Below are 14648 nucleotides of genomic sequence, written 5' to 3'. Positions count from 1 at the left end.
ACCCCTCACGTCCAGAGCGCTCCCCACCCCTCAGCTGGCAGACAGGGGACTCAGCAGGGGCAGCAGGAGGGGGCGCTTTGGGATTTTGCCCAGCGCTGCTCCTGTAGGGCTTGTAGGGCTCCCAGCGCACTGTGAGGGTGGGGAAGCCATTAACCCTGTTCAGCTCGGAACCAAGCGTGGGAGAGGCACCTACACAGGGCAGATACGGTGGTTTTCCCGAGTGTTTCCCATCCCAGGCTGGTTGAGGCCTTGGCTCAGGGTCCCTTGGGTGCCCAGCTTGGTGGCACAGGCTTCCAGGCCGCCTGTTCAGGAAGCTGAGGCAGGATGATCTCCAGTCCAAGCCCAGCATGGGCTCCGCCTCAAGCAGACCTGGCTCCGCCTCCCGCAGGCTGTGTTCGACTGCGTGGTGAACTCACTCAAGAATGTCTTTAACATCCTCATCGTCTACATGCTCTTCATGTTCATCTTCGCTGTGGTGGCCGTGCAGCTCTTCAAGGGCAAGTTCTTCCACTGTACCGACGAGTCCAAGGAGTTCGAGAAGGACTGCCGGTGGGTGCTCTCCGCCTGGTGGGCTGGGGATGAGGCCTGAGGGCAGGAGGGAACCGCTGGCGGCCACCTGGGCCTGCAGAAGGAAAGGGGGTTTGGATCCTGTGCCGCCACCAAGGCAGGGGATGCGCGCCCTTTTGTCTCCAGGGTGTCCTGGGTGCATCAATGCACATCCTGGGCCTCCTCCCAAACCCAGCCCCAGGGATGGTAATGCAGGCCCACGGGTCCTCCTCTGAAGCTTGTCACTTGCCGGGCACGGGTACCCGTTTACCAACCTTTCTCAATCCCTGGGCAGAAGGGTTTCAGCTCTCAGAATATCAGTCTGGGGTACAGCCGGGTAGTGACTGCTGGCCTGGCATGCATGGTGCCCGGCCAGTGACGCAGCCCTGCAAAGCATTTTAATGCTCATATTTTGAGATTTTAGGCCGTTTCTGCCCCTGTGCCCACCTAACGCATCATGCCCAGGGCCCTGAGTCAGGCCAGCGTCCCTGGCAGCCAAATGCCGTCAGTGCTGAGAGCAAAGTGCCAGCCTGGTTCCCACATGAATCCCATCTTTACCACATGCTCTTTCCGCCAGGGCCCAGCAGCCCACGTGTCTGTGCCATCCAGGTTTGCTGTGCATCTCAGAACTAGCTATAGGTGTTAGGTCAATGAACAGCACGGTTCACTCCAGTAAAACTTCATTTCTGCAAACTAAACACCTAGAAAAACAGCTGGGGTCAGATGATGTGCCCCGGCTACTGACGAGCTCCTGGACCCCTGGCATCTTCCTGCCTTGGCCCCACAGCAGCTCAGACTACAGGCATTTGGCACCACGCCTGGCCGGAAGCTGAAATCTGAGCTATACCGAGACCCCATCTCACAAAACGCAAACCAGAACCCCTGAAACTAGGATTTGGTAGGATTTTGTTGCTTGTCATGAAAGTGTATGTTACTTGCTTTGAGCTAATTCAAACACGGGCATGGTTCTCAGGAGATAGGGACCGCAGAGATGGTCGGTGGCCCGGCCATGGCCCATGGGCTGTAACTGGCCCTGGGTTAGCAGGGAGAGATCTGGCTTTCAGACCTCCCGTCACCCTGTATCTCCAGTCAGCCCTATGACTGGTTCTCAGGTCTGTGGGGGGCTGATTCCAGAGTCTGCTCAGTGGGTACTCCAGGCTTTGAAAATCACGATAACCATGCATGGTGGCCCACAGCTGTCGTCCCAGCACCTGGGAGACTGAGTCAGGAGGGTCTCCATGAGTTCAAGGTCAGCCTGGGTTACTTAGTGAGACCCTCTGTCCAAAACTCTAAAGTAGGTAAAGTGGCACACTGTTGGCATTCACCCTGCCCACTGCCTGCTGTTGCCTCTAAACATCTCTCAGTGACACACACCAGCCAAGGATACAGCTCAGGGGCACAAGCGCCTGCCCGCCAGCGTAAGGTCCCGAGTTCGATTCCTGGCACCAAAAAAAAAGAAAAGAAAAGAGATCTCACCCATGTGAAGGCCGTGAGCAGTGTTACTATAGATATTAGGCAAGAAGCAAGCCGGGTAGAGCTCTGCATCTGCCCGGCAGGGTCCTTTGGTACCATGCAATCTTCCTTCCGAGGACATGGTCAGTCCCTGGCTGGCTGTGTCCACAGGCAAAGCCCCAGGGGACAGGCCTGGCCATGCTGTCCCTGTCGCTAGTGTCGAGTGTGACTGTGCAGTCAGCAGGGGCTGCAGTCCTTAGCAATCAGGAGGACCCTAGCCAGGTGCAGCGGAGCACGCCCCTCATCCCAGCCGCTCGGGAAGCTGAGGCAGGGGGACCACAAGTCCAGGCCTGGAGCCCTGAGTCGGGCCGACGCCCATCCCCACCCTGCTGGCTGACAGCCTCCGTCCTGTGTGGCAGCGGCAAGTACCTCCTGTACGAGAAGAACGAGGTGAAGGCCCGGGACCGGGAGTGGAAGAAGTACGAGTTCCACTATGACAACGTGCTCTGGGCCCTGCTGACCCTGTTCACCGTGTCCACGGGGGAAGGCTGGCCACAGTGAGTCCCGCAGGGAGGCTGAGGCGGGAGGGGCTCCGGATGGGCGGGGAGGGGCCATCACTTCACCAGGTGGGGAGACCAGGGCCCAGGGCTGGACCTGTCTCTGTCCACCACCCTGAGCCAGGCAGAACAGCCCATGCCTGTCATCCCAGCTGCTCAGAGGCTGAGGCACAAGGGTCTCAAGATGGCAGTCGGTCTGGAGGGCTTAGTGGGACCCTGTCTTAAAAATTTAAAAGGCTGGGGGGTGTGGCTCAGCAGTGAGACATCTCTCGGTTCAAACCCTAGGACCTCCACCCCAAAAACTTTCATATTTAATTCAGCAAGGACTTCCTAAAATTCATTTTGATTGTTTAAATACCCAGAGAGTTTGCATGGCGAGAACCCTGTGCTCGGCCCAGGACGGCAGTCCCCTCTCCTCCTGTCCGGGGCACCCTCCTCGGGTAGTGGGGACAGCTGGGCTGCGGCCAAGGGGGCCCAGCGCATGCCTCCCTCCCCCCAGCAAACACGCACGCCTGCTTCCCACGCCGCCTCTGGGCCCTACAGCCCACCCTGCAGCTGCCCTACCCTGGGCACCCCGAGCACATTTTCAGGGTGCTCATCCAGAGGCTTCACTTACAGCTGTCAGAAAACAGTTCCGTTCAGACATGGCTCTTGAAGGCAACCTGCCCACGATCCCCATCACAGATCTGCAAACCCACCCCAGTGCCAGCAGAGGGGCACCAACAGAATACGTACCACCTGCCTGGGCAGTGCACAGCCTGTACAGCCAGCCGCACAAGGCTGCGGGGCAGCTGCGCTCATTCGCTGGCTCACAAGAGGCCCTGTCACTCCCGCCTTTGCCCCTGCTGAGCCCCACTCCAGGCTGTAAATCCCAAAGGGTCGCTGTGGGCAGCTCCCTGTCAATTGCTGAGCTTCAGTTTCCCTCTGATGGGGCTGCCCATTGCTTGTCCAAGGAGGCTGCTGGGAAGAGAAATGCTGGACGTTATTTTTGGCACAGAAGAGGGCAGGCTATTCAGCCCAACGCTGTTACCAACCAGCTCCCTGTCTCCCTCCTCCTCCTTTCTCCAAATTCCCCTCTGCCCTGCCCCCAACCTGCCCTTTGCCCCGCCCTCTGCCCATGTCCTGCCCCCTCTGCCCGCCTCGCCCCTTTGACCCCCCTCCTCCCCACAGGGTCCTTAAGCACTCCGTGGACGCCACCTTCGAGAACCAGGGCCCCAGCCCTGGCTACCGCATGGAGATGTCCATCTTCTACGTGGTCTACTTCGTGGTCTTCCCCTTTTTCTTTGTCAACATCTTCGTGGCCTTGATCATCATCACCTTCCAGGAGCAGGGGGACAAGATGATGGAAGAGTACAGCCTGGAGAAGAACGAGGTGCTACTTCTGGTGTCCTCCAGAGGCCACAGGCACCGGGAACTCACATACACACACACACACACACACACACACACACACACACACATACACAAACCCAGGAACCACTTCCAGGGCCCTGACACAGTCTGTGGGGGGCCCTCCCTAAGTCTGCAGAGGAAAATCATGAGCCCCCTGGCAGGTGTATTGGTCAGTGCAGCCCAGGGATGCCTAGTAACAAGCATCCCCACACAGGCACGGGGGCCAGTGCTCTCGCACCGCAGGCCAACTCTTCCCTGTGACACTGTTATTCTGTCCCAAGCCTGCCACAGCCGCCTTTCTGAGAGCCCTCAGAGCCCAGTCTGTGGCTCACACCTGCCAATGTCCTGCATCCTGTCAGATCGGGGCAGAAGACTCGCAGGGAAGGACTGGGATGCCTACCTCCACCTCTCCACCCCCCTAAAAGGGAAAGAGCAGGGCAGGAGGGCATTCAGCAGGAGAGGGAGGCCATGCTCAGCCCCTCAGCTGCCTGCCGTGCGTGCCCCCGCAACCCCCCCCCCCGGGGCTCCCTCTTTTGAGCTTGCAGAGCATGCGCACCATGCGCACCGAGGACTGGCCTGGAAGGGCAGAGCCATGGGCACCAGCGGTGCGAGGGGTGGGGCCGTGTCCTGGGGCGGAGCTATGTCGCGGGAAGGGTGTGGTCACGCCGCTGTCCCCTCCCCAGAGAGCCTGCATCGACTTTGCCATCAGTGCCAAGCCGCTGACCCGGCACATGCCGCAGAACAAGCAGAGCTTCCAGTACCGCATGTGGCAGTTCGTGGTGTCGCCGCCCTTCGAGTACACTATCATGGCCATGATCGCCCTCAATACCATCGTGCTGATGATGAAGGTGAGCTGGACCACGTCCCCCAGCGCCTCCCCGGCGGGCCCAGGAGGCGTGACATTGCAGTGTTGCCTTTGGCCCAGGGCTCCCCCAACCCCAGCGCGCTTGGGGCCACAGCGCTGAATCCACGAACCTCAGAGCAGAAAGATGCCCCACCAGAATGCGAGTGGTCTGCCTGCCACCCTAGCAGGGGAGGAGGCTGAGGCAGGAGGGTCCCAAGGTGAAGTCCAGCCTGTCTCAAAAAATAGAACAGGTTGTGGGGGAGCTCATTGCAGAGCCCCTGGGTTCAGTCCCTAGTGCTAACGGATGGGTTGGGGAGGAGAGAAGGAAAAAGGAAAAGGAAACGAAGAGAAGGGAAAATCTGGAGGAAAGGAGGGCGGAGGAGTGGGGAGGCCTCAGGGCCTCTCCAAGGCCAAAACTCAAACCCTGAGGTTTGGAGTCTTGCGTTCAAGTCCAACTCTGCCATGTAACTCACTGTTTCACCTCCCGCAAGAGCCTGGTGACGTCCTGGGGCCTCAATTTCTCTGTCAATAAAATGGGCAGATTAGATGAGAACTCTCAGGCCCTCAGCACTTTCTCAGCACTTAATACATGGAGCTGTTCATATATAATATATATATAATATACATATATATACACACATATATAAAGTTATCTTCCAATACTGGGGTTGAACCCCAGAGCCTTTGCACTAAGCTTTTTTTAAAAATTTTTTTAAATTTTGGGACAGGGTCCCCCTAAGTCACTAACTGGCTCTGCTCAGGCTCCAACTTGTACCTGTCCTGCCTCAGCCTCCCAGAGTGCTGGGATTGCAGACTGGTGCCACAGCGCCTAGCGCTGAGGTCAGGATGGCAGTGCTCATTTGCTCCTGATGGCTCCCTCCGTGTGCTCCCTCCGATGGAGCAGCTGCCCCGAGACACCCATAGGTGTGGAGCCCGGGGTGGTACAGCCCCCACACTCTCCCCCTTGACATGTATTAGAGCAAAGTGTGGGTGCAGCTTGGGTCCAAGAGGTCGGGCCCAAAAGGTGCAGAGAGGGTGCTCAGCGTGTGGGGCCCACGCTCTGTCACCAGCCATAAGTTGTAACAAGTAAGCAAGGCGGCCGGGGCTTGGCTCAGCAGCATAAGCGCCTGCCTGGCAAGCGCAAGGTTATGAGTTTGATCCCCAGTACAAAAAAAAAGTATGTAAGGCAAGAGTAACCAATATCAATTGTGAACAGGTTAGGACCGTCTCCTACGATGGTGTCACCTGAAACTTAGGAGGATAGCTGGCTGCAGTGGCACCTGTCCGTGGTCCCAAATGTGGGAGGCTGAGGCAGGAGGATCACTTAAGCTCAGAAGTTTGAGCCTAAGCTGAGCAGTACAGTGGAATCATCTCCAGGGGGAGAAAGCTTGGCTTGTTTCCTTTGGTTTTAGTTTTTGGTTTTGGAGGGATTTTTAGTTTACTAATTAATTTTTTTAGCTTACTAATTTTTTTTTAGTTTACTAGTTATTTCTGGGATTTTCCATTTAATATTTTTGGACCTCGGATAACTGAAGCCACAGATGAGGTGGGACTACTGCATACATAAGTGGCTTTCTTTTTACCTTTTCACTGTTACTGTTTTGAACCCTTTCACAGAAGCAAACAGCCAGGTGACTAGGCATGGGACCCCAGCTTGTTTGGAGGCTGAGGCAGGAGGGATACCGGGTGTAGGGTCGCATGCCTGTCATCCCAGCCTGCTGAGAGGCTGAGACAGGAGGGTCATTGAGGCCAGCTTGCACTACATAGCAAGACCCTGTCTCAAATGGCAGTTTTCTTCTCTCATTTTGACTATGAAAAGACACCCCAGACTCGGGAAGATCTGGGCTTACCCAAGGTGTCACCCCTGGCGCAGTTCTGCTCCTGGTATCCTCAGGGAAGGACACCAGCGGCTGGCTTCCTGGGCTGACCCTGCCACCCTCTCTTCCTCCCCCTACCTTTCCAGTTCTACGGGGCCTCAGTGGCTTATGAAAACGCCCTGAGGGTGTTCAACATTGTCTTCACCTCCCTGTTCTCGCTGGAGTGTGTGCTCAAGGTCCTGGCCTTCGGGATCCTGGTGAGTACAGGCTGGAGTGCGGCCGCGGGAAGCCAGGGCGCTGGACTTGGGCTGCTCTTGGGGCCACGGACCCTGCTTCAGCACCCCAGTGCTCCCAGGCGGTTCCTCCTCTTCTTCCGAAGGATCCTGGGGGAGAGTAGTGGTAGTTTATCTTGTTAGCGATAGGAAGCCTGAACCCCAAATCCCAGCACCAATGCACCCTTCGCAGGGCCCTGCGTGCTGGCCATGTGTGGATCCCGGCGAAGCCGTCTGTCCCGGTCAGATCCAGGCTCTGAGCCACTAGCTTAGTTTCACCCCCAGCGATCCAAGGGTCTTAACCTAAAACTTCTGCCCCCAAGAGGATGGGACCTGCGGCCGAAGGTGGGGCGATGTGAGCCCAGGAATGAGACGGGAAGAAAATTCCCATCTTCACCTTTCACCAGCCCCTCACCTAAGTGAAACATCTCCTTTCATCTCCAAGGCTGGTGTGCAGAATTGCTTTCCATGGCTGTTTCACTGCGTCATGGCATTTGGGCCTGGAGTGGGCAGAGCTTTAGGGTAGAGCAGAGTTGGACAGGAAGCAGCCAGGGCAATCCTGATTGGCTCCCTGGAGGCCACGCCCCCACAACCGGACTTCCTCCCGCTAGGACCCGCCTCTTAAAGGTCCCACCACTCCCTGTAGTGCCACGGACTGGGATTGAAGTCTTGAATGCGTGGACCTTTGGGAGACATTTATCCAGAGCGCAGCAGTAGATAACAAAACCTGCACTGTGTCATCAGTGTGGTGCATGTCCCGAGTATAAAACTCAGTGTGTGATGTGTTGCGGGAACCTTTGGTTCTCAGTTATGCTCACGACTGTTTCAAAATGCTGCTCGCCATGCAACCCACACCTAGAACTTTCGACTCAGTGTATTAATGAGGTGTACCAAGTGTTAAAGGAGCACTTTTTACCATTTTTTTTTTTCTTTTTGGAGAAGTGTATCCGTAAGAACAGTTGTTCTGATTCTGGCTATTTTTTTTCTCAAAACCATTTTATTTCAAAGAGGAAAAAAATTTCAAAACATGTCAATCAGGGGCAAAAGTGGTGGCTGTTTTATGGATTTACCAGCGTTACTCTGAGAAAGTCTTTCAAGATGACCAAGGGAGGTCAAAAAATACAAAAAAGGAAGGGAGGGATGGAGGGAGAAACAGAGGCAGAGGAAGGAGAGGAAAAGAGAGGGAAGAAAGAAAGGGCAGAGAAAAGAGGAAGAAGAAGAAAGGAATGGGCAAGGGGGAGAGAAAAGAAAAAAACTGGGCAAGGCGACGCACATCTGTAAACCCAGCGTTGTGGGAGGCTGAGGCAGGAGCGTCGTATGAGGCCGCCCTGTGCAACTTAGCGACCCCTGTCAGCAGTAAGAAAGGGCTGGCAGCGTAGCTCAGTGCATCCAGTCGCCATGAAGAGAAGGAAGAAGAAAAGAAGAAGCTTTTAATGAGGATTCCTGGGAGACGCCAGGGACCCCCAGGGCTGTCGGGCCTGGCACTTAGCACCACGGGTCAAAGGAGATGTCCCCATCAGGACAGGGACAGTGCTCGGCAGTGGAGAGGACACCCTCGGCCACCTGACGCTGGGTGTAGCCCCAAACATGGATGGGGAGGAACCAGCTTCCTGTGCACTGGTCCTGGGTTCTAATCCTGCCTCCGCCCCATTCTAGCTATGTGACCTGGACCAGCTGCTTGGCCTCCCTGCACAGGATGGGGAGACCCAGTCCCTGGCCCCCAGGACAGAGGGGAGCTGGGCGTGCTGTCGTTTCATTCTCCCACTGGGGAGGTGATTCTTCTGCTGGGGACTGAGGTTCCATCTCCCTGCTGCTTCTGCAGGAGTCTGCACAGATCACCCCCACTCCATTCTAGAGGAAGCCCCAGATAACTCCATATAGCATTCAGGGTCCAGAAGGAAACTTCAGCCCCGGGCGCAAGGTCTCTGTACAGACACCTAGATGGTTCCTAGCACCTAGTGCTGTTCCTCAAAAGCAGAGCCTGAGACAAGGATAAAGGATCTATCTGGGAAAAGACCCCAAGAAGGACAGGAGGGGAGCACGGAAGAAGAGCAGGAGCAGGGAAGCAGGACAGCTGCCCAGGGTCTGACAGGGCAGCAGCCGGGCCCTGAAGCCAAGACCCAGCCCTGACCGCCCTGTGAGGGTCCTGGGGACTATGTTCTCCATGTGACCCACTGAGGCCCGGGACAGGGCCACCCTGTGTTCTACCTTGATTCTTAGCTTCAGGTAGGATACTGCTAGGAGTGGACTCAGAGGTCAGAGCAGGGTCCCCTCCAAAGGAACAAAGTGTTACCACTGCTACACTGGGTTGAGGGGAGCGGGGAGCTTTCGGAGTACTGGGAACTGTGACTTTCACCAGAGAGCACCGGCTATGTCAGGATTATAACAGCAGAGATGCAGGGGTCCCAGCATTCAGCCAGCGCTGACCCAGGGTGTATCAGTCAGGAAAGACCAAGTTCAGCTGTAGTAACAAGCACACCTGCATCGCAGTGGCCTCCATGGGCAAAGGGTCTTCTCTTCTTTTGGGGGGCTTCTTACACTTTGTGGAGTGAGGAGGTTTTTGCTCCTCAGACCCCAGAGTGGTTCCTATTTGGTCCTGCTCTGAGGAATTGTGACAAGTGTCTTGCTGGCCAGGAACTGACCACACTACCTCTGCTCACGGCAGCCCCAAGGCCCCACCTGTCTGGAGTAAATGATACAGAGGAGCCAGGAGGGCCTGGTGCTATGTACCTGGAATCCCAGCACACTGGGAGGTTGAGGCAGGAAGATCAGCCTGACAAGGTGGCTACTTAGCAAGACTCTGTCCCAAAATAAAAAGGCTGGGGGCAGCTGGCTACGGTGGTGCACACCTGTATTCCTAGCATTAGGGAGGCTGAGGCAGGAGAATCACTGGGAGTTTGAGGCCAGCCTGAACTACACAGTGAGACCCTGTCTGAAAAAAAGCGGGTTTGGGGGCTGAGGGGTGGGAAGCAGCCACCCCAATAGCCACTCCTGTGTCTAAATGGCGAGTACAGTGCCCTGGGGGCCCTGAGCCAGGCCCAGGCTGTGCCCTGTGCTGGCAACCCTGTCCTGTGGGTCCCCGTTCCAGAACTATTTCCGAGATGCCTGGAACATCTTTGACTTCGTGACGGTGCTGGGCAGCATCACAGACATCCTGGTGACGGAGTTTGGGGTGAGTCTCCCACCGGCCTGGGGCTGGGTGGGTGTGGGATGGGACGGAGCCCCTGATGGGGGGGTGGAGGGCGCGGAGGGGCGGTGACGTCCCTGCCTCTGGCTGTGGGTCAGCAATGCAGGTTTGCACTGAGGCGCACAGAGGCAGGGGTCACCCCATTTCCTGGGCTCCAGAAGTCCTGTCCCAGACCCTGTGCTTGGGGAGATGAGAGGAGGCTGGGAGGTCCCCCAGGGCAGAAGGCCAGGGCCTGGGTGGGTACACAGGATCCTAATAGGAGCTGCTGAGTTGGGGCCCTTGGTTGCCTTAGGGTGCTGTGCCATGCACGTCACATGGACTGGCTTCCTGCAAGGGCCTCCCGGCAGTACCTGAGGGTTCCTTCAGGCCGGCATGTGCCCTAGGAGGCTGAGGCAGGAAGATTTCAGGCGTGAGCCCAGTCCAGGCAGCTTAGCCACTTAGGGAAACCCCATTTCAAAATTTAAAAAGTTTAAAAGGGCTGAAGGCATAGCTTAGTGCCAAGGCCCTGGGTTCAATCCCCAGGACCACACAGACAAAATAAGTTTCCTGGAAGGTGGGCAGGCTCGGAACCCCAAGACTCCCACTGGGAGGCAGCCAGGTCCTTCCCGGCCAGGTGGGAGCCCAGAGCCAGCACCGCACAGAGCAGGAGGGAGAGGCACCTGCCACCCCCATCTCCTGCCATCCTGCTGACCAAGCAACCCAGGGGAGGCCGGAGATCCTGCCTGAGGTTGGGGTCCAAGCCCAGGGCCCTTGTGCAGCAGCCTCCAGCGCCCCGGGTAGACCCCAGCAGAGTGGACCCTGGGAGGCTTGGGGAGGCGCCCTGAGGTCCAGGTGTCCAATACCTGCTGCCCTGGCCATATTCTGACCCTGGAGCCCCAAGCTGCCCTCTGCAGGCCGCCCAGCAGAGCGGCCCCGGCCCGGGGTCTGGGCTGCGTTTCCAGGGAGGCCGGGCCGCGGGCTGTAGTGGGGGGACCTGGCCACAGCAACCTCAGGCCAGTGCTCCCGTGCCCCAGGGTTGAGAGGAGTGCTCAGCCCTCAGCAGGCAGGGGAAGAAGGTGTTAGAAACCTCTGAGGGAGGAGAGATCCAGCCTGCACGGGGAAGGGAGGAGAGTGAGGAGCAGGCCCTGGCGCCTGCCTGATCCCGGATAGCTCTTCCCCCTTCTTGAAGCCCAGGGACCTCAGCTGGGTGCAGACACTCACTCCTGCAGGCGGTCACGAGCAAGACAGAGAGACACCACACCCCACCCCAGGACCAGTGCTGCAGGGAGGGAGACAGCAGCATTTTCTTATAAATAAGAGCCATCAAGCCAGGCACAGGGTGCACATCTGTGACCCCAGCACTCAGGAGGCTGAGGCAGGAGAATCACTGAGTTCAGGGCCAGTCTGCACTCCATAGTGAGGGCAGGCACAGCGTGAATGCATAGCAAGATCCTGTCTCAAAAAAAAAAAAAAAAAAAAGCCAGAGGAAAGAGACAGAGGCCATAGCTGAGCATGGAGTCCATAGTTACCATTCTCCATACTGCAAAATAAAACTCAAAATAAACCAAAGTGCAGTCTCTGTGACGTGCTTGGCACAGAACCTGCCAGGTGGCAGCAGTCCCAGGTGGTTGTTCTCGTGCTGCTGTGCGTGCCCGGGGCGGCTTTGCAGCTGCCCCGAATTAGCCCATCAGGGAGAGCCCGCAGGTGGGCTGGCGCCTGGCGGCCTGGGGCCCTCTCTGCCTCCCAGGTAAGGCCTGGCTCTGAGGCAGGAGCTCGCTGGGCAGCAGGGGCCCCAGGAGGGCACGGGAGGGCGGGCCGGTCTGTCCCGCGCAGTGGGTAATGACTGTGTTTCTTGTCTCTTTCCATGCCCGCTGTTTAAACATTGGTGCAACGCCGTCTGAAAACTCATCCAATCAAAATGCACTGTGAAACCCATTTGTTCATCCATGGCGTGGTCTATGTCCTCATGCACCAATGACTGTACCTCCCAACCCACCGCCACCGCCACCACCCCCGCTCCCCGCCCGGGAACCGAAACCCATGGGTTTTTTGGCACTGGTTACAAATCAACCTAAAAACGCTGACCGCCTCCCCCACCGCCCCTGCCCGCCCGCCTGCCCCCTCCATCTCCAACATCCGCATCTAGAATCCGGTTGGTCTTACTTCTTTCTGAAGTCTAAATGCCCTACATCCACTGTGGACGCCCCTGCATCTGTGGCATGACCCTCTTGGCTTTCCAGCTGCTGATTCCTGCGGCCGAGCCCTGCCTGCCCTTCCATCCATCCGTCCGTCTGTCCCTACGTCCCTCCCTGTCTATCTCTCCGTCCGCCTCTCCCCTTCTGTCCCCAAACCGCTGTCGCCGCTGGTGATGTTTATCGGGTTTGTAGGTCTGGGTTTTTGCAGCAGACAGGGTGCAGTCTTCCCGGTGGGCGGGTGTCCTGACCAGTACTGGAGGGCCAGGTGCCCCACAGGCACCGCTCGTGCTGGGGCCAGGCAGACCCGGCCTCCTCCCCGCCCCTCTGTCTCTGTCTCTCTGTCTCTTCCCTCCCTCGTGTCCTCTCTGACACACCTGTTGCCCCACACATCACACCCACATCCTTACACACGTCTCCTTTCCGGGCCCTACCACCCTGCCTGTCCCCTGCCTGCCACCAGCAGCTTCTGTCCAGGCCCCAAACTGGCCTCTCTGCAAAGGGCTCCTTCCAGAGGGCAGTACACACACACCTGGCGCCCCCAACAACTTGGGAGGCTGTCTTTGGTCCCATGGTAAAGTGGCAGGCAAAGGCAGCCATGTCACTGCCCCGCCCAGTCCACAAGGAGGCAGGCACGGGTGTGACAGCCACTGGGCTCCACTCAGGATTGTAGCTGTGCTGCAAGCTAAAGAGCGAGCGGCATTAACAAGATGGAGAGGGAGCAAAGGACCCTCCAGATGCCAGAGCACCGTGTGCAAAGGCCCTGGGGCAGGAGTATGCTGGAGCTCTGACCAGAGCCCAGCGAGCAGAGGAAGGCTGACTCTGAGAAGGCAGAAGCAGGTTTGATGTAGGGGTGGCCCCGGGAGGAGTATGGTCAGAGGAGGTCGCCACAGCTGCTCAGCACCGGAGAGCCAGCAAGAGGGCAAGGCCGTAGGGGCCAGAGCTGCCCTAGGACCTGGTGCGGGTGGGATAAGGCACCTGGGATCCCCGGTCTGGCTGACAGGCGGGACCGGCTAGGGCTGGGTGGATGAGGTGAGTGCAAGTGTCCTTGCCTCAGGCAGGCAGGTCGGGGTCAGGAGCGTGGGCCTGGGATCCAAAAGGACAGGGTTTGCACCCACTCGGGTGCCCTGAGGCACCGCCCTGGGGTGTCACTGAGCATAGGACCCCAAGGGGGAGACATAGGGAGCCTAACAGGTGTCACAGTGCAGACCCTGGAGGGAGGAGGACCCCCACTCCCCACCCCGCCTCTCCGTCTCCCTACCCCACCCTCGTGTGTCTCCCCACCCCCAGCATGCTCTCTGCACACCCCGCCAGACCCCTGCTGCTTCTGCGTAATGGCAGCCGCACCCCCAGGTTGCTCCAGGACCTCGCCTGTGCATGCCCACCGAGCCACATGTTATGGTCCACCCTGCAGAAGGGATGGCTGTACTCAGGGTGCGCGGGAGGGTGTTGAGACTCCTGGGCCGTTGGCCCACCCCCAGGCTGAGCCAGGTGCCAGGCAGGGCTGAAGCAGGTTTGGGGGTTTGTGCCAGGCACTTGGCACTTGACTGGGGCCAGAGCATCCAGGGTGCGGACCCTCTCAACACTCTGTCACCCTGATGTCTACCGACGTCGGCCAGAGGACACTAGCCTCAGGCTCCTGTCCTTGTCTCTCAGCTGCAGGCCAGAGCTAGCTCAGGGCCCAGCCCAGGGCAGGAAGCCTGCCGGGAGACCCCAGGGGAAAGGCAGCCCACAGAACCCATGGGGGCAGCTGTGGTCAAGAGGCCCCATGCGGTCACTGTGCCTTCAGGGGAAGAGGGCCAGCAGGGTTCAGTCTCCTCTCGCCAGAGTCCAGTCAAGGCCCCGCCTACCGGGGGCCCACCTTCAGCCTGCTGGACGCTGGATGCACACTTCCGGCTCCCAGCTCCGCCCTGCACTGGGCACTCAAGTGCCTTTGCAGGGGTCAAGCAGACACCAGCAGGATGCCCCCAGGAAAGCAGATGTCATTTCCAGGGGACCTTGGGGGACTGGACAGCGTGCCACCTGCTTCCAGGGGAAAGCCATCTGAGGCCTGGGTGCCAGGAGGCCAGATCCTGATTTTTGTCTAATGCGAACTTTTTTTTCTTTTCTTTTTTTTGGTCTTTGAGACAGGGTCTCCTTATGTAGCCTTGAGCTCACTTTGTAGCCCACACTGGTCTCAAGCCTCCTGCCTCAGCTTCCCCAGTGCTGGGTGACAGGTGCGCCACCACGCCCGGCTAGTTTTCATTTTTTAAAGACTGTTCAGGCCCAACTAATGAGCTTCATTGGCCACATCGGGGCGCCGCGAGTCACGCCCCACCTGGCACCTGCTGCCAGGGTGCCCCAGAGCCCCGGGGCTGTCTCCAGCTGGGTTCTGGCTCAGGAGGGAGGACACAGAGGCAGTGGCTAGAAA

General features: G+C 58.1%; 1 protein-coding gene and 1 long non-coding RNA gene across 15 annotated transcripts in view; one reads left to right on the top strand and one right to left on the bottom strand.

Moving 5' to 3' along the window:
* Cacna1a (calcium voltage-gated channel subunit alpha1 A) overlaps positions 1 to 14648 on the top strand; it is a 125324-nt gene that overhangs the window by 92112 nt on the left and 18564 nt on the right. For all 13 annotated transcript variants that reach the window (XM_063228449.1, XM_063228447.1, XM_063228451.1 and 10 more), the window contains exons 26-31: positions 389 to 549; positions 2418 to 2555; positions 3726 to 3927; positions 4631 to 4795; positions 6755 to 6865; positions 9969 to 10052. In XM_063228449.1, the coding sequence (XP_063084519.1) occupies positions 389 to 549; positions 2418 to 2555; positions 3726 to 3927; positions 4631 to 4795; positions 6755 to 6865; positions 9969 to 10052 (861 nt within the window). The remainder of the gene's footprint in view (positions 1 to 388; positions 550 to 2417; positions 2556 to 3725; positions 3928 to 4630; positions 4796 to 6754; positions 6866 to 9968; positions 10053 to 14648) is intronic.
* On the bottom strand, positions 451 to 3542 carry LOC134471014 (uncharacterized). 2 transcript variants are annotated; one of them, XR_010040331.1, is made up of 4 exons: positions 3291 to 3542; positions 1105 to 1985; positions 822 to 932; positions 451 to 622 (listed from the first exon to the last, which is right to left on the bottom strand). It is a non-coding gene; the product is annotated as an uncharacterized LOC134471014 (long non-coding RNA). The 2 variants fall into 2 exon arrangements; XR_010040330.1 differs by having other exon boundaries at positions 822 to 1985.

The sequence above is a fragment of the Cavia porcellus genome, unplaced genomic scaffold, assembly GCF_034190915.1.
Source record: "Cavia porcellus strain 051 isolate PalLab524CR breed Dunkin Hartley unplaced genomic scaffold, mCavPor4.1 scaffold_17, whole genome shotgun sequence".
NCBI lineage: Eukaryota > Metazoa > Chordata > Mammalia > Rodentia > Caviidae > Cavia > Cavia porcellus.
This window is presented reverse-complemented; position numbering and strand designations above follow the sequence as displayed.